At 32.1% G+C, this 24,075-nt stretch overlaps 1 protein-coding gene across 3 annotated transcripts in view; it reads left to right on the top strand.

Moving 5' to 3' along the window:
* CCDC172 (coiled-coil domain containing 172) overlaps window positions 1-17,621 on the top strand; it is a 53,698-nt gene extending 36,077 nt beyond the window's left edge. For all 3 annotated transcript variants that reach the window (XM_074231905.1, XM_074231903.1, XM_074231904.1), the window contains 4 exons: window positions 2,753-2,854; window positions 3,491-3,593; window positions 12,418-12,505; window positions 16,812-17,621. In XM_074231905.1, the coding sequence (XP_074088006.1) occupies window positions 2,753-2,854; window positions 3,491-3,593; window positions 12,418-12,505; window positions 16,812-16,862 (344 nt within the window). In that variant the 3' untranslated portion in view covers window positions 16,863-17,621. The remainder of the gene's footprint in view (window positions 1-2,752; window positions 2,855-3,490; window positions 3,594-12,417; window positions 12,506-16,811) is intronic.
* Window positions 17,622-24,075: the final 6,454 nt, after the last annotated feature.

The raw sequence follows: 24,075 nt of genomic DNA, 5'->3' as shown, positions 1-24,075 counted from the left end.
ATCATGTTGTGAAAGAAGAATCAAATTCAAATGGCAGGGGAAAAAACTTATATATTGTTGGTGGAGAGAGAAGTCAACTCTTAAAAATTGAAGATAGTAAGTTTTTGGTCTTCATTTAAGTGCCACAGATCCTTCTCTGGAAATCAGTGATATTTTACATCAGATGACTTTTAGAATTTAGAGTTGTCTGATTATTGTACTGGTGATATGAACAAGTCTTATCAGAGTTGGTCATCACCTAATGTTGTTGTTAGTGTGTATCATGTTCTTCTGGTTCTATTCATTTCATTCAGCATCAGTTTCTGAAAGTCTTTCCAGGCTTTTCCAAAGTCTCGTCCCTCATGATTTCTTATAAAACAACAGTGTTTATGTTCATATACCACAATTTGTTCAGCCATTCCCCAATTGATGGGCATCCTCTCAATTTCCAAATTTTTGTCACCACAAAAAAAACCCTGTTAGGAATATTTTTGTACATACGAAGTTTTTACCATTTTTCATCATCTCTTTGGAATATAGACCTAGTAGTGGTGTTGCTGGATCAAATGTACAATTTTATTTGTCCTTCCTTTGTCCTTCCAAATTGTTCTTCAGAAAGGTTGGATCAGTTCACAACTACACCAACAATGTATTAGTGTTGGGGTAAGTCTCTTAATCCTTAGTGTCTTCAGCTGTACTGTGAGAAAGTTAGAATGACTTTCTCCTATTATATGCTACTAGGTACTTTTTTGCTATTGTGTGCTTTTCATATATTATTTTTTATATATGTTTTTGTATATGTCTGTTTGCTACTAGATTCTAAGCTCATGGAAGACAAGACTTCTTAAACATCTGTTGATTTTCACAGAATTTTATAAAGAATAGTTATAATGTTGCTCTCTCTTTCACTTCCATTCTCATATACTCATAGTTTCCATTTTAGAGATAGAATTTTTCCTTGATAATTATGACTAAGAAAATACAATCTATTCTTCCGGAAATGTTTAACAATTTATATCTACATGTCTTTCTCTAACTGTCATGCTTAATTTCTATAATTCATTTGTCTAAACATATCCTAAATCAACTAACCCTGTTAATTTATTCTACTTTTTTTCTTTATAAATTTATAAGGTTATCCTAAATCTAAACTTTCTATGATTGTTAACTGAAAACATATCTCTTTGTAATCGTTTTGTTGAATCATTTCAGTTGTGTCTGATTCTTCTTGACTCCCTTTGGGGTTTTCTTAGCAAAGATACTGGAGTGGTTTGCCATTTCCTTCTCTAGCTAATTTTACAGATTAGGAACCAAAGCAAATGGGTTAAGTGACTTGCCTGGATCACACAGTGTCTGAGGCCAGATTTGAACTCATAAAATGAAGATGAGTCTTTCTGGCTTCAGATTTGACATTCTATCCACTGTGCTACCCAGCTGCCTGTGGATATTAACCTGTAATTATGTTTACATTTAAAGGACAAGTTATTTCCATGGATGGATAGTAGGAGAATAGTTAATCCAAAAATCTTTATAAAATCTGTCATGTGGTTGATATTTATAGCAGATTTTACTTTTGGTTATAGTTCCAATAATTTTTTATTTAAAATAGTTTTAATTCAGTATACATGAACCAATTGGAAAACTAATATAATATGATAAAATTTTGAATGAAATTTGGATGAATAGTATGCATCAGCACTAGAGTAATTTATTTTTTGATACTCACAACCAAGCATAGTTTTGGAGGGGCAGTTATTTAGATAAAGGGGCAGTCATTTAGTTAGGGATCAAGTTGTGGGAAATTTCCCTTATACCTACCAGCCATGGAGTAGCATGTACAGTGGATCTGGAGGTTAGTGGAGTGTGTTCTTAGATCCAAGGCCCATAGCATCTGAGGGCTCACATTTATTTGGATTTTAAGACAAAGGACTTGCCTTGTTGCCAATGGAATGATCAGATAAAGGATCATGGAGTTCTCTAAATATTAACCAAGAAGGCCTATTGTAATTGTACCCCAATCCTATAACATAAAAGTAGCATGTGTTTGAAATTTCTTATGGTCATATGCTCCAGAAAAAAACAACCCAAATATATTAATTTGACTTGAATTATTTAATAATTCAGTTTTTATTTGCTGGATTAATTTTAAAAAAACAGCTTTGCTTCTTAGGTTTTGTATTATGAGTAAAAGAAACCTCATTACTAAAATCATGAAGCAAATGAAGCCTTCTTTCACATAAATCATACAGGAAATATTGTAATAATTGTAATTGTAAGGAATACAGAAACTCTCAGGATGAGGGAAATTGAAATTATAAGTAGACAGCAGCAAGATTATGAAAGAGCTTCAGTATACAGTATACAGTACTTAGAACCAGGTACAGTTAATATCTATTGCGTAACAAAGACTAGACCTGGGGGAGTGAAGGTATAAATTCTTTTGGTTAGGCACATGGTACTGCCAATAGCAAGTCACTTCCTCTGTTTCACATCTCTAAAATGGGATAATAACTCATACACCTATTTTGAAGATTGTTGGGAATATCAATTGAGATCATAAAAGTAAATGAATTTAAAAATATGAAAGGCTCCTTCAGCAATTTTGATGCACATGCTAGCATGTACATGTACTGATTGATTAAAGTGACCTAAGAACATATTGGACAGCTGGGGAAAACCATTTTAAACCTAAAAATTTCTATGCTGATCATCCATAATTGACTATAAGAGGAACCGTAATGATAATTGCTAAATTAAATAAATGTTTTCTCAGAAATAAAGTCAATGGAACATAAGAGCGTTCAATTAAATGAACTTCAGCTACAAAAGAATGAGTTGATGCAGGAATTATTTATTCTTCAGAGAAAGCTTGAAGGTACTCAGTATTTAATAATTTTATATCTGATAACTCTAATAGTTATAGTTATATGTCTAAATTGTTGTAAAGGAAAGATAAAAGTATATAAACCAATTTTATTATAGTGCCCTTCCATTAGAAGTCTTATTTTTATTTATGTTTTGTCAATATCACATTGAAACAGAATTTGTGAACTCTTTGAACAACAATAACAAAACACTATATTGACCATTTGGGTTATAGTGGGTTTGTTTTTGTAATGTTTGTAATGTTTGTAATGTTTGTAATGTTTGATGTTGTTATTGTTGGTTTTTGAGGTTTTGCGTGTATGTTTTTCCATACATATATTCGTGTATATTTGCTATGGTGGGAGGGGGAGAGTTAAATTATTTTTGTATTAAATCTTGTTAATACCTTGAAGTAGAACTTTTAAAAGTTCAACTCTAAATGTTATACTTCCAAAACAAAAATGTACTGAAATATTCTAGATGTAAGAGAATGTAGGTGATACCTAACAGAATTATTTGTAAGGAAAAATATTTCAATCCATTTATCTCCTAGCCAGGAAATATACCTGGAGAAGTGACTTTCAAGGTCACATAGCTGATAGTCACAAGGAGTCTTCAGAGTGACCATGTCATTTTTATCTTTTAGATCTTGAAAATAATGTAACTGAAGTCATATGTACCACGACATTTTTAGAGGAAGAAAAAGTCAGAATCAGTGAAAAACCTCAGAATGATCCTGAATGTATAAGGTATGATGTATATTTTGCATTGCCATGGAAATATGGCACCATGGCAGTCACTATCCATGGAGTCCATCAACTGGCCATGTCTTGGACCTGGGACTTCTAAGGATTTTTGTGAACATTTTTTGTAGAAAGATGCTGGAAAGAAAAAGATCAAGAATTGGAATGAGAATTTTATTCTGTTTCAAAGGGGCCATATGGATGTTCTAGGGTCTAGCACTGGGCCAGATTTCTCTTCTATTTTTCCTTGAAGGTGACTCAGCAAGGTAATGTGGCCTGGTTTTCAAAAATGCCTCCAAAGTATGTGTTTGTGATTCTTTGGAGGGATACTATCACCTTTTCCATTCTGCTTTACTAGAAGCTGAAATTGAAGACATCTCTTACTGTATACAGACTCAAAACATTTTCCCAAACCTCCATCAGAACTATTCAAACTAAACATGAAAACAAACCTCCAGTTTTTCTTTATATGAAGAGGAAAGAACAGAGAACAAAGGAACAATTAAGGTTAGGGTTTATCTGGATAAAATAGCAACTAGACTTAATGTTTATTGTTTGAGACTCTTTTGCCTCTTGGGGAGGCAAGAACTCAGAGGAGATTCTCAGTTGATGAGATTGTTTTCTTCCCCAACTTGGAGAGAAGAAAATTGTATTTTGAAGTGATTATATGCTTTTTCTCAGTAGCTCTCAAACTCTCTAGCACAGTAATGCCCTTGTTTCAGTCTTTTTTATTATAGGGGAAAAGCAGGGGAGCACAAATCCAGTATCTGACTCAGAATGTCCACATTGCCCAATGATGAAGGATGAACTCCAAACTTCAACTCGCAGTTTCTCTTTTTTCCAGTGTCTTTTTCCCAGTAATCTTTATCAAAAATATTCCGAGGAGTCCTAGTTCCAAAATGTCTCTCACTGGTGGGTTCTAGGGTTGTCATCTATTGGGTCTTCTCCTATTCATGTCTATGTAGGTTACAAATGGAATGTTACTATCACCTTTAAATAAAATATTTGGTTTAATATATTTCAGAAATTCTAAGTATAAATTCTAGATTATTATAAAGCAAGATAACAATCCAATATTTAACTAAATGGAAAAGATTACATGTAAATTTCAAGTTTATTTTGTCGAGTCACTGTATGGAATAGTAGATAAACAGCTAGTCTTTGAGACAGAAAGACCTGATTTTTAAGTTCTTCTTTGATCAAGTTATTTTTGACAATGGGTAAGTGACTCATACTCATTTCCTCAGGTATTTTTCTACTGCTAGAAGTTGTAGAAGGCGAACTGCATTGGTAGGAAAAAATTTCCAAACTTGGAGTCCCTTATACCAGTGAAAGCATAGTTCTATGCCTGCTCAAACATTTTATTAATATTTTAAAATATTCTTGTCTGTTTATGTAATGTTTCACTTTAAAACCATTGTGTATTCAATGCTATTTACTTGAGAAGTAGTTTAGATTAGTAGGAAGAGAGCTAAGAATCAGAACTGATTTCTGTATTGAGTTCTGCCAAACTCTCTGGGCCTCAGTTTCCTTATCTAAAAATTAGAGTATCAAGTCAGATTGGATAATCTCTAAGTTCTTACCTAAGGTACAATAAAAGATGATAAAATTTATCTTTTTCTATCTTCTGCTACTTTTAACTTCTGGTTTAAAAAAATTGCGCAGCCAGCTAAAATTCTTTATCCATTTTTACATTTCAGGAGAAAAATCCTAGAAATATCCACAACTTTATTAAAAATGATCATTTTTTGCTGTGTTCATGAAGAATGAAAAAGTATTTCTGCTGTTTAGAATTTTTGTGTTCTTTTTGCCCAATCCTATAACATAAAAGTAGCATGTGTTTGAAATTTCTTATGGTCATATGCTCCAGAAAAAAACCAACCCAAATATATTAATTTGACTTGAATTATTTAATAATTCAGTTTTTATTTGCTGGATTAATTTTAAAAAAACAGCTTTGCTTCTTAGGTTTTGTATTATGAGTAAAAGAAACCTCATTACTAAAATCATGAAGCAAATGAAGCCTTCTTTCACATAAATCATACAGGAAATATGTCCACTAGAGCTGAACAAATGCTTCATATTAACAGTGTATTGCCTTAGGCCATCATTTTAGTGGTTTTGAGAAAATATTTGCAATTTAATTTTATGTTAAGTTTTATAAGCAGAAAATATCAATCTCTTGAGTGATCTGTATGATGCAAAATGAGTTTCTGTAATGACAATCTGCTCATTGATTGTTTTAGACTTTTTTTATGGCAGTGCCCACTAGCATCATTACAGTCAGTATTGTAAGGATTTCCATTATGAACCCTAGTTTCAGAGGTTTATAACACAGTCATAAAAATATGCTCAAGGCGAAAATTAAGCATACATAGTCTGTTAGGGAGCACTTGTTTTCTAACAAATGGCAGCATAGGAAATTTGGATAGAAAGAATCATTGGTCCATGCACCCTATTCCATTCCTTGCATTAAGGAAGCCACAAATGGAATGATCTGATACTTATCTGTTCCCACTTTGCTTTTTTCTATATATTTAACTTTACTTAGTTTCCTTGTCAGTTTCAAAAAAAGAGATCCCGAGTGTGAAGAGCCAAGTTACTGAGGGTGAAGACTGAGTAAAAAGGCTTAGAGCTGGTACAGTAACTAGAGGCTGATGATGGCAAACCAGCATATGTGACAGTATTTAAAAACTGAAATAATGAAGGCCCAAATAAATTTAACTTAAACATTTCATTGAATTTAAACTTTTATTTTATTTCATTTTTATTTTTTTTAGGTTTTTGAAAGGCAAATGGGGTTAAGTGGCTTGCCCAAGGCCACACAGCTAGGTAATTATTAAGTGTCTGAGACTGGATTTGAACCCAGGTACTCCTGGCTCCAGGGCCGGTGCTTTATCCACTGCGTCACCTAGCCACCCCAAATTCAAACATTTTAGAATCAATGCCTTCTTACGATGTGTTAAAAATATATTACTGTGTTATATATGCATTTTATTCTATTAATTGTACAAATCTTGATAGTGAGCATTGTAAAAATAAATTGCTATGTATTATTTTTATCATTACTGATAATTTTTATTAAATCTTGGGCAAAAAATAACTTAAATTTTCATTGTAAAACACATAGGACATATTTCTTTTTTTAAGACTGATTATTTTTGTGTGTAATAATCAGAGCACACTGATTTAAAATTTGTTTCATCCTTATCACTGAAATTCTCTTATAATTAGTTCCTTTTCCTCATTTTTCATCACTTTTCAGATTTATTGAAATTTTTCTTTATGCCATTTGTACATTTACATAGTCAGTAATTTAAACCTTGTAGAGAGAGGACTGGCTAAGGAGTCAGAAGACCTGTCTTCAAATCAGACTTGTGACTCAAGTGGGCAAATCACTTAAATTTCTCAATGCTCCATGCATTTGTTTCAGTTTCAAGGAAGGTCCTGGGGAGAGGAGTTCCTAATGACATCACAAGTCTGGGGAGGGGAAGGTTTGATGGTCTTTCTTTAAAGGTTTTTTTTCCCCCATTTAGAAATCTTAAGATAGTATTTTGAAACTTTTTTGTTTCTAAAAGATTCCCTTATCAAATTCTATTAATTAACAGTCTTATCAGGTAGAGTAGCAAAACAACCTTTAGTTTCAACCCCAGAGTAGTAGTTGTTTTTCATTTACTTGGGTCAATATATTCCACATTCTAAAAGTCAGGTCAGTTCTTCTCTACCTCGTTATCTATCTCTATCTCTATCTCTGTCTCTGTCTCTATCTCTATCTCTATCTCTATCTCTATCTCTATCTCTATATCTATATATGCATATGTATGCATATGTATGCATATATATGTGTGTGTATATACATATATATGCATATATGAAACAAAATGTATTGACTGTTTTTGTTCCTTGTTTTCAATAATGTCCATTTCTTTGTGACCATATTTGGTTTTTCTTGGAAAAGATATTGAGTCTCCAACTCATTTTACAGATGAGGAGACTGAGGCAAATATGATTAAGTTATTTGCTCAGGGTCACACAACTAGTAAGACTTTAAGGCCAGATAGAATTTAAAAAGTAGAGGGGTCACTAGGTGGCACAGTGAATAGAGTACCCGTCCTGGAGTCAGGAGTACTTGAGTTCAAATTTGGCCTCAGACACTTAATAATTACCTAGCTGTGTGGTCTTGGGCAAGCCACTTAACCCCACTACCTTGCCAAAAACAAAAAACAAACAAAAATAAAACAGAGTCCCAGACTCCAGGCCTAGCATTCTATCCATTGTGCCATCTAGTGGTCCTACATATAGTGAGTGAGGCCTCCAAAATGTTGCCTCACCCAAAATCTCTTGGAGAAATGGGTTTTCTTCTTTTCCCAAGGGCTTTAACTCCTTTCAATTCCTGAGGCTAAGCCAGGATTGAGCCATTATTTTCTATAGAAGCCAAGTAGCTGCTTTTTGACTAGCTCAGACCAATAGTTAAAAACATAAACTCATCGAATAATCAGCATTTTATATACTTTAAATATCTATGAAAGTATGGAATATCATTTTTAATTCTCTCCTCCCTATTGTTTTTCTAATTTTTTCATCTTGTCTACATAGACTTCATATCTTTTTAAATAACAGCATAAAGAAAATGATGTATCTAGTGAGTTTCCATAAAAACATAGAATTAAAAAATTCTCAACTCTTTGAAAAACCATATTCTATTTATCTTTTACTGTGGTAGTACCTTTAACCCAAGTGTTCTGGAATATAGCCTTTTTGAGAATAAAAGCATTTATTTGTGGCAAAAAATAAAATAATGACACTCAGGACAGCTTTAACTATTTCCATCTTTTTCCTTGCCTACTTGATAGAATAGTTTTCAATTTCTGAAGATTTGTCTTGATGGATTTTTTCTTAACAGAGGAAGTGATTCAAAGTTTCAGATTTTAAGCTACATAACTTCAGTTTCATTAATCTGTGTTAGTGAAGGTATAAAGAAGGTAAATAACACAATTTCTGCCCTTGAGTAGCATTCAATGATAATAATTCATATATGAACATATGATATAGAGACTTAGACGTTTTCCCATAATAAACCTGTGCAGTAGATAATATAAACAATATTATTCCCATTGCATAACTGAGAAGAGTTAAGTTTAAAGGGGCAAAGAAATTTACTTGTCTATGGTCCTAGAATCAGCATGCATTAGAGCCAGGGTGCTTTTCAATGTAAATTAGATACTATTATTATTATTATTATTATCATCATTATTATCATTATCATTACTATTTAATGAGAGTAATGGGGAGACTAGAATATGTGAAAGGGAGAAAAGAAGGAAAGAAAGAAAGGGAGAGGAGGGGGGATGGAGAGAGAAGGAAGAGGATAGAGGAAGAAGACAGAGGAAAAAGAAAAAGGGAAGAGGGAGGGAAGAGACAGAGGAAAGAGAGAGTGAGAGATACAGGAGAGAAATGAAAGAAAAGAGAAGAGGGGAAAGAGATCCAGAGAACAAGGTAGACTAATAAAGTTAAAGGAAAGGTCAAAATGCTGCAAGAAATTTAAAAGGAAGGCAAGATCCTTATTTTGCACACTTGAAAATGAGTTTTAATTAATACTATGTTTGCAGTGAGCATGGCATTAATTTTCTCAATGGTATGGAAATAAAGACAGGATTCATAATTTCACTGGTGCAGAAAACTTCAAAGATTCAAAGTGACTTTACCAATGCAGTTTAGCACCTCTATTTTACAATGAAAGATAATGTATTTATACAATATGGTAAATTATTGCTTTCATACTTTTCATGAAAAATATATAAAAAATAGCCATGAGAGCAATATTGACAATTATTAGATTTATACAAAAGAATACAAGATAATATGATATGATATAATACAATATAATATAATTAATATATAATACCAAAGGACTTTCAAATTCTCCAGGCCCTCTTTAGATATTTTTTTATGTCCATAGATATTTAGTAAATTCCATGTTTATTTTACCATGGACCTTTCTCATTATCCAAAAAGAGTAATGAGAATTGTTAAAAACAAATTAGTTTTAGGAAATTCTGTCTATGCTTTGCATCTTGACAGAGGAAATAAAATTAAAAGGCATATATATCTAAGAGGAAAGTAGTTTTCTACAAAATCGTGTTTCTAAAAGTTCTTGATGATATGATTTTTATCCAAATGAGATCTTGTTTTGAAAAATATAAGATATAAATGTCTTCTCTAACTCTGGGTCCATTCCTTGCTACGGAATTTTGTTGAATGTTTCTGTTGACTTTGCATCCCTTCTGGTAAAACTTCATCATTTATTCACTAACAGAGGCGTCTTTACAGCATTGATTATGTAGCCTCTAAGCTAACAGACATCCCCTGTTTTGTGAGTGTAATATACTTGGCATATGCTGTAATTACTGAGCTTCTAAATAAGTCCAAAAGGAAAATTTGATAGTAGAATCAATTGGTTACTGCAAAAGTTATACTTGTAATAAATGTTAGTGATTTTGCCTGTTCTCAAACTCTTGAGATCATATTGCTCAACTTTTAGAAATCCTGTGAAAGTGCCTTTTGTATTTCAAAAAATATTCTCAAAATGTTTATGCACTTTGGATAGGATAAAATTTTAATTTTAAGAATAGTAATTTTGCTCAACTTTATTTCAAGAGAGGGTATCTTTTCAGTGAAGCTTTCCTGTGGCATGGAAAGGTCGCTGATCTTATTTTGAATGATCCTAAGGGAAAAGAAAAAAACAAACAAACCATTATATGTAATTACAAGATTAATTTCAAATATTAGTCAAGTATAATAGGGCACTGACCATTAGGTGATGATTCAAAAGATTAGACTAGACTTCATCTGTTTTAGATTATAAAGCTTCTGTAAGAAGTGTAAGTTGCTTTTCTTTTTATTTTGTTCTTTTTTAAATCTTTATACTTTATACTGTGCCTTACACACAGTAGGTAACTGCATTTAGTCATTGTGAAATGAGGGGAGGAGGTGACTACTGCAGGCAATCAGTACATGCACTGAAGCATGAGGTTTGCTTACCATTATACTACTTTCTCTTGCTGCAAATGTTATTAATATTCATAACATTATCATTGCTTCCTCTTTTAAATCTAACAACAGACTTTCAATGTAAGAATGAATCCTATAGCTTGATTATATGCTGTATAAAAAATATTTCCTTTAATTTGCTCTAAATATCCTCCTCCTTAATTTTGGTACCCTCTTTGTTCTATTATTATTAGCTAAGTTTAAAAAAGGAGTATGGGGGGAAGGTTGATAACCATTTCTATTAGAAGGGACAAGAAAGAACTCACAGGAAAATGTATTAGTGTTGGTTCAATACATCAGGGATTGGCTCCATTTTATTTACAAATAAATAAAAATGAAACAGAATGAAAGTAAGTATAGTAGCATGAAACTGAAGCATACTTTATACAACCCAAACTCTCTTCCTTGGGCTCTTCTGAAGTTTTTTTAATCACAAAAAAAAAATACTAACAAAAATAATTGGATCTACTTTGGGATAGCTCCTACTGAAACCTTAAAAAAATGGGGATATTTATCTTTTTATTTATTAGAAAAATATTATAACTTATATTTTGACAAAATTGCAAAAACTACATTTACTTTACGTTCCTTTCTGAATTTGCCAATATACTTGTAAAGTTTTTGTTATTTTTGATTTTTTCCTATTTATTCATTAAAATATATAGATCCTATAGTCCTGATTGCAGCTTTCTACTACACAAAATTAATGACTTCTTATATATTTTTCTTATGAACTGTACTTCAGAATTTCTATTTATTTTTCAAGAGTTCTTCAGGTTCAAAACACAATACATTATAGATATGTAAGTGTAATTTTCTCCCTTCCCTGTTGAAAATCTGATATATCTTGTCACTATTTTTCAGTACTAAAATTGTACATAATATATGCTTTTTTATAGAGAAAATAAGAAAATAATAATGGAATCAGACAGGAAAATAGATTTAATCAGGGCAAAAAGATGTGATTAAGATTAATCGATCTTATTTAGATTAATCTGTAGCAGTGTCCTCAGAAATTATAAGTTGAAATGTAGAGGTTGAAAACTGATAGGTATCTTTTCTTAATTTTTTTTTTTAAGAAATGGAAAGGTTGCCTTATATATCTTTATAAAATGGATAAAACAACTTTTCCAGCAACATGCAAATGTCATTTGTCATTATCAACTGTAACAGGGTTCATTTCATCTCGTTTAACCTCAGCATGCTTATCCTTAAAAAGAGGGTATGGGGCAGCTGGATGGGGCAGTGGATAGAACACCAGCCCTGGAGTCAGGAAGACCTGAATTCAAATCCAGCCTCAGACACTTAATAATTACCTAGCTGTGTGACCTTGGGCAAGTCATTTAACTCCATTGCCTTGCAAAAACTAAAAAAAGGGGGAGTTATGTATACCTTCACAAGTTTATTGTGGGGGCACCTGAAAGTACTATATATAAAATCTTTAGTGATTAGTAGTAATAGAATCCAAGTCTCTTGACTCAGTTGAGTGCTAAATTTCAGTACACTGAACCATGCTGTCCTTTGTAGTTTTAGGATTATTAGGCATCTATTATTTATTCACTTTTTTGTTTTCGAGAGAGAGAGAGAGAGAGAGAGAGAGAGATTTTATTGACATTTCAAGTATTTCTTCCAGGTCTTTGAACACTTTTAATATTCTTTCCAAATCATCCTGTCTTGACTTCACAATTCTGATAATAGGAACTACAAGTCTATCTATCTCAATTTAGGAGAAAGAATGTAGTGTGCCAGACTGATACGGTTTTCTTGTCTTTTATAACAGACTTAAAAAAGAATTAGAACTTTGTAAAGAAGAAGACATGGAAAATGTTTATAAAGCTCTCCGATCAGAAATAGAATTTTTGGAATTGGTAAGTCATTTAATTTGATTTAATGATTCAATTTGTGTTGAATGTTATTTTAACCTAATCATATGGCTACATAGACATATAAATATATACATATGTACATATAAATAACATAAATGTATACACGCGAACATAGATCACATTTGTTTCCAGATAAAATAACTTTAGGGTTATCTGGCTTATCATCATGCCACAAAAGAAATTCTAGATAGAAGGAAATTCTTATATGTGTGTTTGTGAAAGAAAAATAGACATTAGAGATTCGGAGTAAAGAAGTTTTTCTTTTTAATTTAAGGAGCATTTTTTATTATATATGTGTATTTATCTTACATTTTTCTTATGAGTGCTGCACAACATATAGATGTAACTTTCCATATGCTATGGTGATATTTTAAGATATGGCATTTCTTAGAATTTTTCCTGATTTTGAAACTTTGGGCAGTTTGAAAAATGAATCCTTAAAATCGTTGATAATGCACCTTCATATTATCCATGATCCCTCAATTCAGTTTTTTTTTTTTAATATGTAATCTGGGGAAGAACAGGTAGCAGAATATAAAGACATGATTATCTTGCCCTCAAAGAGCTTATATTCTAATTAGTGGAAAAGTCTAAAAGTAACAGAAATGCCTAGAAAGTTAAAATACTAGCACAAGAATTAAATAATAATACTAAAGTTGATAGATATACTTTGTCATTAATGAGCAAGTGAGTAGTATTAAATTAGGGAGTAGATTACTGTTTTATTAATGGTTTTAGTTTGGATTTGCACCTACAGTAAGACACACTCCAGATGAGGAGAAGCATGAAGTGGTTTATTATTATTATTATTGTTATTGTTGTTATTATAACAAAGTCAAAGGAAGCTTGTGACAATAATGACTAATGATTCTCAATAGTATTATAAGTATTACATATGCAATTAAGATAATGAAAGAGATAGGAAGCATTATCAAAGATAGTCAAAAAAGATAGAAATATTTTATCAAAAATATCAGTCAAATTGCCAATCAGAAAACCAAATAGGATCGGGGGAAACTCCAATTGTGAAACATCAGGCTGGGGAACCCTGGTTTTCAATAGCTCACTTTCACCATCCAGATCAGAAGGGTCCCTGGAAGAGCAACCTCTCCAGGGGTGAGATTCCAAAGGGGTCTGAGCAAAGCTTGTTTAATTATAGGATTTGAAATAAAGAATTCATGGTGCCAAGTCTCTATGTGACTGGACTCAGAAGTTCCATCCTGAAACTGGTCAAGTTTCAGGAGGGATGTTTCTTCGATAATTGGGGAAGGGGGTGCCTTTACAGGACTGGTCAAGTTCCCAGTAAATGCTCCCTTCTTTATTGGGGACTGGATAGGTACCCATTATATGAATCTTTTACTACAAGGTCATCATGCCCCTGACTTTTTACTATTTTTGTTCAGGTTATACTAGGGACATGGAAGAGCTTCTTTGATTAATCCTTTTTTAAGAGTTTTATTTATTTAAGTTAATTGAGGTTAAGTGATTTTTCCATGGTCACATAGCTAGGCATTATTGTCTGAGGCTGGATTTGAACTCAGGTCCTTCTGACTCCAGGACTAGTACTCTATCCACTACACTGCTAGATGATCTAAGTCCCATCCAGCTCAAACTCCTAAGATATTTAGGGTAACATTTAAAAGGAGGTTTAATTGTGAACTAAAGTAAATTCTTTCAATTCACTTCAATTTAATATTTTCATTACATTAAGTACCTTGCCAGATTCTGAGAATACATTCTCCTTGGGGTGGGGATTATAAAATCTATAGGATAAATGTAATGTAAGATAATATGGGGAGAGTACAAAGACCAGCAACAGGCAGAAAAAGGAAAAGTTGCATGGGGAAACAATTAAGCTGGAAACAATTAAGTTAGCCTTGCACAGAGAGTCTGAAAGGCAGAAATGAAGGAGTGGATTGTAAACCCAGCGATGACTTGTGAGATTGCATAGCGACAAGAAAAGGAATTTTAAATTTGAGAAGGCATGGGAAATCTTCTTGGGAGAAATGAGAACCTAGAACTTTTAAAAATAGGTTTATTAACTAGCTTGGTATCATGGAAAGATCATTAGATCTTGATTTCAAAAGGTCTGGATTCAAATCCTGCCCTCAATCTTTAATATGTTTATGACTTTGTACAAAGTTTTTGAGTCTCATATTTCTCTTTTAAAAATGAAGACCAGTAATATTTATGGTCTTTATTTCCCCAAAGTATCTACTTAGAACAGAACACACGCTTTAAAATGCATGATGATTGATTGAATCATAAGATTGCTATGATGAAAGCATTTCATCAGTCTCTAAAGATGTGCTAGAATGATAATAATTATAACTATAATAATTACATTAATACTATGATAATTAAATAATAATAATTATTACAATTGAATCTTACTATGCTGTCTTTAGAGATTATGACTTGGAATTTTCTTGTAATGAGGTCCTATATAAGTTAATAAACTTGACTAGGGTATAAAAAATGACCCTGCTTTCATTTTCCTATTATATCATTTAATAGAAATAACCTGGTGATTTGTGGTATGGTTAAAAGAGTATAAAGCTGAACCAGGAATGACTTGTGGTTGAATGATGTTGCTGAAGACTTAGGAGTTATGTCACTTAACTTTTTTCTGCCTTAGTATCTTTATCTGTAAAATGGGGATGAAAATAATGGTATCTGCTTCCCAGAGTTGTTGTGAGGGTCAAACGAGATAATAATTATAAAGTAATTAACACAGTGCCTAGCATAAGTAAATGCTATATAAATGATAGTTATTATTATAATTATTATTACTTAAAAGAAGAACAATGATTCTTGTAGTCTCTGCCTCATAGAGCCATTATGAGAATCAAATCACTTAATTTTACTAAGGGGTTTGTGGGTACAAAGGATAGTGGATTGGGCCAGGAGTCAAGAAGACCTGAGTTTATACCTGTCCTCAGACAGTAGCTGGATGCCCCTGCGCAAATCACTTAAATGTATTTACCTCAGTTCCTTATCTATAAAATTAACTGGAGAAGGAAAATGACAAACTATTCCAACATCTCTACCTAGAAAACTCCTATTGGGGACATAGTCACATCTGACTGAAGCAACTAAATGACATCTTAAACATCTTTGTAAATACCAGCTATGTTTTTTGTATGGGATTTTAAAGTGGATATCATTTATTTTTTTAAAGATGTACTCTCTTTTAAGCTAAACCTGATTATTTAGGGTTACTACTACAGATTTTCTTTACTAAGGTCATGAAATATATTCATGGTCAAAAGGGAAAAAAAAGGTGAACTTTTTCTGTCATAGAGAGAGAGAACTTAATTCTCAACCTCCTCCCTTCTACCCCTCTCCTCGTTATAAGTTCTCAGAGGTTTTTCCTCTGATTAACTAATGATGTTTTTCAGAAGGTAAGAGCCATTTGAGAAGTCAGTATTCTACTAATGCAGCCTACTGCAGATAGAATGTTCCTCCTCAAATGAATTTACAATAAAGATGAAAAAAGTCTTTTTGAGTCATGTAAATAAACAAATAAATTGGGATCTCAATATTTTTTTCTTTAACCTCACCAAAAGAATCTAAATTCTATCAAATACTAATTTACCTGAAACATCTAGATCTGCATCCACCAAGAAAAAAAAATTATTGGCAGAGTAAATCCATGAAATGTTTTGAGCGCTGTGAAATTTATGTGCTGTATAAATCAAGGTACCATTACAAGAGTAGAGAGTACACTTTAAAAACTTTTTTTTAAACTTCAAATTTCACCTCTCAACATATCTTTTTGACTGAAGATCTGTTATTAGAGGATTAATGTGCTGAAACCATTTAACTATCATAATGCTTAAAAGCTTTTTGTTTTTGATAGGCATAAATTATACTTTTATGATATTCTAACTTGAAACAGTACAAAATTCTTTTTATTATATCAAAAAGTTGTAGATTCTGTTTTTGAAAACTTTTTATCTTCAGGTTGTGTGGGAACATTATTTAGATTGCTTTAACCTCTGACTTTTGCCAAATGTTAAATGAATGAAGTTTTTTGCCATCTTAGAATTTTTATATATTATTTAGCTTTGATTCATTTAAACAAGTTTAACTTGACTCAATATATTTCCTCTGTAAGTACATTTTCTGTAATTTATTTTAAAATTATTTCAGTAGCCATAGAAGACATGATTTGTGTTTGTGTATCAAAATTTGTAAAAACAAAATTCAGAAGTAGCTAGCTAGATGTCTAGTCAATTTTAAAATCTTTTTTTTATTTCTAATCACTATTATTTTTACTTTTTAGACATTGTCACAGAAAAATCTTCAAGCACAACAGCAAATTATGGAGGATTGATCAAAACATCACTAAATTAAATACTTTTAGTACTGATATAGGTGATATCCATCATAGGATTTCACGAAAAGCTTTGAATCAGGTTGCTAATGCTATGAAGAATTGTTTTCTTGATAATTTAAAATAATAAGCATTTATTTATATTAATTTATAAATTATTGGTGAAGTACATTAAGAGTTAGGAGTTGATGTGGTTTCCTCAGGTTCTTCCCCTCTACCCACTGATCTGTCATTTTTATAATAGAATTATACATACATACACACACACACACACACACACACACACACACACACACACTTTCCATTTCCACAATTGATCTTGGAGTTCATCAGAACTGTACGTAGGAAGATATGCTTTGGTTATTGACCCAATTTATCATTGCCTTTTTCATGTAAGTTGCCTACTTTCATTTCAATTTTCTTCTAATAAAGATGTCTACTGTGAGAGCACCTTTGAGACTGCTGAGCTTCAAAAGCCAGTTTTCTTCCCCTTCCTGTAACAGTAGGTGAAAACCTCATGCCTTCCTGCCATATTCCATCCAACATTTTTTCACTGGCATATTTTTTCCCTTTCGAATCCTATTGTCTAAAAAAGAAAATGATTTACTTGAAGTGTGATATGTAAGTATGTATATGTATATGTATATGTATATGTATGTGTATGTGCATGTGCATGTGCATGTAAGTATGTATATGTATATGTACACACATATAATGGTGACTGAAAAGATTTTGATAGGGGAAGTTTACTCAATGACTTTTCATTTAGTGGAGTAGACTTTTGAATTAATATCTTTTAGCCATCAGTGAAATTTTGGTTTCTGTTTTTTATATTACATTTGTTTATGCAATATATTTCTATAAAGGAAGATTATTCATTAATTTCTGAAACTAGATAGAAATGGGAAATATCTTACTAGAAAATTACCTTAGAAGAATACCTAATTTGTTTTTGGAAATGATAATATTCTGGATTCTATTTTAAAGTTGCATTTTGCTTTACTATTGAAGAGGGAATTTTTCTGATTGCCATTAGATAAAACACATTTACAAATCTAAGGTCTCATATAGTAATATGACATATATATATATATATATATGTAATTTAATAGTATATTTATACTTGAAAAATGCTTTTTTATTTCTGATTTTTCCCATATGAATAAGAAAATAAGACTTATTGATCAAAGTAGATATTGTGTATAGGAACCAGATATACATTATATTGTCTTAGAGTATTAACACTATGTTTATTTTAGAAGTAACTTGCATTTTAATTTTATTATTATCCTTGTAAGTCTTCATATTTAATTTAACAGTGTACTATTGGACATGAGGTTAAAAAGTTACAAGTATTTACATATATAATATAAAATGTTTATTAGGATTAGTCATAATTCCCAGTTATATCCTATTACATTAAGCTAGTTATTTTTTTGTCTGTATTTGTCCACGTTTTTATTAGTGTAGGAAGTTCCTATTATAGAAACTCCGTCAAAACAAATACAGACCTTATTTGTAGCTTTTCATTGTAGTTGTGTGGAGTGCTAATGGATGAAATTTCTTGCTCAATACCATACAATTAGTCTATGTCAGAAGTAGTACTTAAGCTAGATGTTTCTTTTTTTTTATGTTTTTTCAAGGCAATGGGGTTAAGTGGCTTGCCCAAGGCCACACAGCTAGGTAATTATTAAGTGTCTGAGGCCGGATTTGAACTCAGGTACTCCTGACTCCAAGGCCAGTGCTCTGTCCACTGCCTAGCTGCCCCTAGCTAGATGTTTCTGATTGCAAGATTGATCCTTCCACTATGCCACAGGAGTCTATGCATTTACTCCATATTATTCATCTTGTCTAAGTCTGTTGTCCATATGCTAATATTTACATGTATGTAATGCCTGCTTCACGCAGCTGTATTTTTTATATTTTTGATTGTTCTTTAAAATATTTGTAACTGGAAATCTTCTTATAGCAGATATATGTACATCCTAACAACAAAAGTGCATTTATAATATTTATGTAATTCTTTAAGGTCTGCAAATCAATTTGCAAAGTTCTCATTTAATCCTCACAACAACCCTGTAGGACAGGTGTTATTATTATCCCCAATTATTCAGATGAGGAAACTGAGACTGAGAAGAATGATAATTTGGCCGATAGATTTGTGAGTTTTTTCCTGCACCTAATCCCGCAATTGTGATTCATCCCTTGGTGATGAGCCTCTCAGAATTCAGCTAGGCTGACCTTTGGATGACAGACTGAAATCCTTTCCTAGAACTCTTTTTGAGGTCTTTCTAGAATGTGCCAAGTTGTTATAACGCCCAATTTCACACATCTAGTAAATGTCTGAGGTGGGATCCAAAAGTTAGTCTTCTTGACTCTGAACCTGACAACCTATCCACTACACTACCTTGTGTCCACATAAATAAAATATATCAGTATAGGCACTTTTTAATTAAGCATGTTCATGTCCTCTCTCTAGAGAAAGGACTAAATATTTAGTGATTAAATTGGAGGATACTGATGAGCCATGCTAATTGAACTTAAAAAGATTGAGGGTCAGTATTTTTATTGCCATTATTTTATATCAGAATTTCAAAATGCTCAAGACTGATTACATATCCTAAGATTTAGATTAATTTTCTAACAATTAATCAAGTGAATGATTTGAAATAATCTACAAATTTCATGGTAGAATATAAAGCACTACTAGCCATATCAATCAGAATGGCTTAGAATATTAGAATCAATGTAATCAAATGAGCAAAAAGTTCACTAAAGCAAATGGAAACACAACAATCAATGTAAATTATATTGTGCTAAAATCATATAGCAACCTCAATATAAAATATCAATGACAGATTAAATCAGTTGTCAGATTTATAAATTTATAATGCCCACTTTAAGTACAGAATAGTCACTGAAATTATGTATAAAAGCTTGTATTGGTTTTATTTTCAGTGAACATGAATTTTAAATGACAGGAAAAAAAAGATTAAATTAGTAACAGGTAATCCTTGAACTAATTTGACTAAAGTATTTTTTTCCATTATATTTACAAGGCTGTATTTTAACCCAAACTTGCCTTCAATGTTGATCTTTAAACAGAGTTTAAGGTTTATCATAAGCTATTGAAATTCTTATTCAGAAGCACATTAAACTTTCTAAGTTCCCAGTAATTGATGGATATTGTTGAACTAGATACATGCTTACTGGATGTTTTTCCAGCTAAAAGGAGCCATTTGGGTGATAATGATTATGATGAGGCAATTATTAAATGTTGGAGTTTGGATTTGAACTCAGGTCCTCCTGACTACAGGGCTGGTGCTTTATCCACTGTGTCACCTAGCTGTCCCCAAGAGGTGAGAAGGGTATACTTTTTTTGGGGGGGGGGCACGGCAATGGAGAAAAATGACTTGCCCGAGGTCACATAGGTAGTTATTAAGTGTCTGAGGCAGGATTTGAACTTAGTTCCTCCTATCTCTAAGACTGGTGCTCTATACATGGCACCACGTAGCTGCCCCCAAATTCAAATACTTCTTTTTTTTAGAAATATTTTATTTTTGGTTTTACAATCCCCCCCCCATTCTTGCTTCCCTGCCCCCCCCTCCATAGAAGGCATTCTGTTAGTCTTTACATTGTTTCCATGGTATATATTGATCTTAGTTGAATGTGATGAGAGAGAAATCACATCCTTAAGGAAGAAAAATTAAGTATAAGTGATAGCAAAATTACATAATAAGATAACTTTTTTTTCTTAATTGAAGGTAATAGTCTTTGGTCTTTATTCAAACTTCAACAATTTGTTCTCTGGATACAGATGGTATTCTCCAGCATTGTCTCTGGTTGTTATATTGATGGAATGAGCAAGTCCATCAAGGTTGACCATCACTCCCATGTTGCTGTTAGGGTGTATGTTTTTCTGATTCTGCTCATCTCTCTCAGCATCAGTTCATGCAAATCCTTCCAAGCTTCCCTGAATTCCCATCCCTCCTGGTTTCTAATAGAACAGTAGTGTTACATGACATACATATATCATAGTTTGTTAAGCCATTCCCCAGTTGAAGGACATTCACTTAATTTCCAATTCTTTGCCACCACAAACAGGACTACTATGAATATTTTTGTACTTGTTTAGTACCCTATCAAATCAAAATTCCAAAAAATTACTTTAATGAGTTAGAAAAAAAGTTGTAAGTAAATTTATACAGAGAAATAAAAATTCGAAAGATTCCAGGGGTTCAATGAAAAAAAAGTGCAAAAGAAGGTGGCTTAGCCCTACCTGATCTAAAATTATATTATAAAGCATCAGTCGTCAAAATTGTTTAGTATTGGCTAGGAAATAGTGGTGGACCAGTGGAATAGACTAGGTGCAATAGTGATGTTTTTACCCTTTTTCATAATCTCTTCAGGGTATAGACCCAGTAGTGACATTACTGGATCAAAGGATATGCACATTTTTGTTTCCCTTTAGGTCTAATTTCAAATTTCTCTCCAGAAAGGTTGGATGAGTTCACAGCTCCACCAACAATACATTAGTGTCTCAGATTTCCTACAACCCTTGCAACATTGATCATTGTCCTTTCCGGTCATATTGGCCAGTCTGAGAGGTGTGGGGTGGTATTTCAGAGATGCTTTAATTTGCATTTCTCTAAAAAGTAATGATTTAGAGCAATTTTTCATATGAATGGATCACCTTGATTTCCTCATCTGTAAATTGCCTTTACATAACCTTTGAACATTTGTCAATTGGAGAATGACTTGTTTTTTTGAAAATTTGACTCAGTTTTCTATATATTTTAGAAATTAGTCCTTTGTCTAAAATACTAGATGTAAAAATTGTTTCCCAATATATTACATTTCTTTTGATCTTGGTTACAGTGGTTTTTGACTATGCAAAAGCTTTTTAATTTAATGTAATCAGAATTACCTAGTTTTTTTTCTTTTTTAGGTTTTTGCAAGGCAATGGGGTTAAGTGGCTTGCCAAAGGCCACACAGCTAGGTAATTATTAAGTGTTTGAGGCTGGATTTGAACTCAGGTACTCCTGACTCCAGGGCCGATGCTCTATCCACTGTGCCACCTAGCTGCCCCTTCTAGTTTGTTTTAAATGATGTTCTCCATAACTTACTTGGTCATAAACTGCTTCCCTTTCCATAGATCTATGTAAACTACGCCTTGGTCTTCTAGTTTGCTTATAATATTGTTTTTTATGTCTAAATCCTGTATTCATTTGGATCTTATCTTGGTATAGGGTGTGAGGTGTTGGTATAATCTAAGTTTTTTCCATACTACCTTCCAATTTTCCCAATAGTTTTTATCGAAGAGAGAGTTTTTATCCCAGTAGCTGGACTCTTTGGGTTTATCAAACAGCAGATTACTATAATCATTTCCTGCTATTGCACCTAGTCTATTCCACTGGTCCACTACTATTTCTTAGCCAATACTAGACAGTTTTGATGAGTGATGCTTTATAATATAATTTTAGATCAAGTAGGGCTAAGCCACCTTCTTTTATACTTTTTTTTCATTGAATCCCTGGAAATTCTTGACTTTTTATTTCTCTGTATAAATTTACTTAACAACTTTTTCTAACTCATTAAAGTATTTTTTTTGGAATTTTGATTGGTAGGGCACTAAACAAGTAGTTTAGTTTTGATAGAATTGTCATTTTTTATTATATTAAGTCAACCTATCCATGAACAGTTGATGTTTGCCCTGTTATTTAAATCTGATTTTATTTGTTTGAGAAATGTTTTATAATTGTTTTCAAAAAGTTTTTGAGTCTGCCTTGGCAGGTAGACTCCCAGGTATTTTATATTGTCTGAAGTTACTTTTAATGGTACTTCTCTTTTTAGCTCTTTCTGCTGTATCTTGTTAGTCATATATAGAAATGTTGAGGATTTGATGGTTTATTTCATATCCAACTACTTTGCTAAAGTTGCTAAGTATTTGTAGTAGTTTTTAGATGATTTTTTGGGATTCTCTAGGTATACCATCATGTCATCTGCAAAGAGTGAGAGTTTTGTCTCTTCCCTCCCAATTCTAATTCCTTCAATTTCTTTTTCTTTCTCTCGTTGCTGAACCTAACATTTTTAATACAATATTGAATAGTAGTGGTGATAATGGGCATCCTTGCTTCACCCTTGTTCTTATTTGGGAATGCCTCTGGCTTATCCCCATTGCATATAATGCTTGTTGATGGTTTCAGATGGATACTGCTTATTATTCTGAGGAACAATACATTTATTCATGCACTCTCTAGTGTAATTAGAAATGTGTGCTGCATTTTGTCAAAAGCTTTAGCATCTATTGATATGATCATATGATTTCTAATAGGTTTGCTATTGATATAATTAATTAGACTAAGAGTTTTCCTAATATTGAACGAACCCTACATTCCTGGGATAAATCCTACTTGATCATAATGTATTATCCTAGTTATTGTAATCGATCTGCTAAGATTTTATTTAAGGTTTTTGCATCTATATTCATCAGGGAAATAGGTCTATAATTTTCTTATTCTGTTTTTACTCTTCCTGGTTTAGGTATCAGCATCATATTGGTTTCATAGAAAGAGATAGGCAGAGTCCCTTCTTCATGTATTTTTCCAAAGAGTTTATATAGAATTCGAACCAGTTGTTCTGTATATGTTTGATAGAATTCACTTGTGAATCCATCTGACCCTGGAGATTTTTTCTTAGGGAGTTCAATAATGGTTTGTTGAATTTCTTTTTCTGAGATAAGGTTATTTAGGTTTTTAATTTCCTCTTCATTTAACCTGGGCAACTTATATTTTTGTAAATATTCATCCATTTCACTTAGATTGTTAAATTTATTGGCATAGAGTTGGGCAAAATAATTCCATATTATTACTTTAATTTCTTCCTCATTGGTGGTGAGTTCACCTTCATTTATGATACTAGCAATTTGGATTACTTTCTTTTTTTTTAGTGGAATTGACCAGAGGTTTATCAATTTAAAATTGGCTTTTTCATAAAACCAGCTCTTTTTTTATTTATTAGTTCAATAGTTTTCTTGCTTTCAATTTTATTAATTTCTCCTTTAATGTTTAGAATTTCTAATTTGGTATTTAATTGGGGGGGTTTAATTTGTTCTTTCTCTAATTTTTAGTTGCATATTTATTTTATTCATTTCTTCTTTCTCTAATTTATTCATATAAGCAGTTAAAGATATAATATCTCCCCTGACAGTCAC

Source organism: Macrotis lagotis, chromosome 4, assembly GCF_037893015.1.
Source record: "Macrotis lagotis isolate mMagLag1 chromosome 4, bilby.v1.9.chrom.fasta, whole genome shotgun sequence".
NCBI classification, from domain to species: domain Eukaryota; kingdom Metazoa; phylum Chordata; class Mammalia; order Peramelemorphia; family Peramelidae; genus Macrotis; species Macrotis lagotis.
Note: the sequence above shows the minus strand (reverse complement) of the source record. Positions and strands in the feature narration are given on the sequence as shown.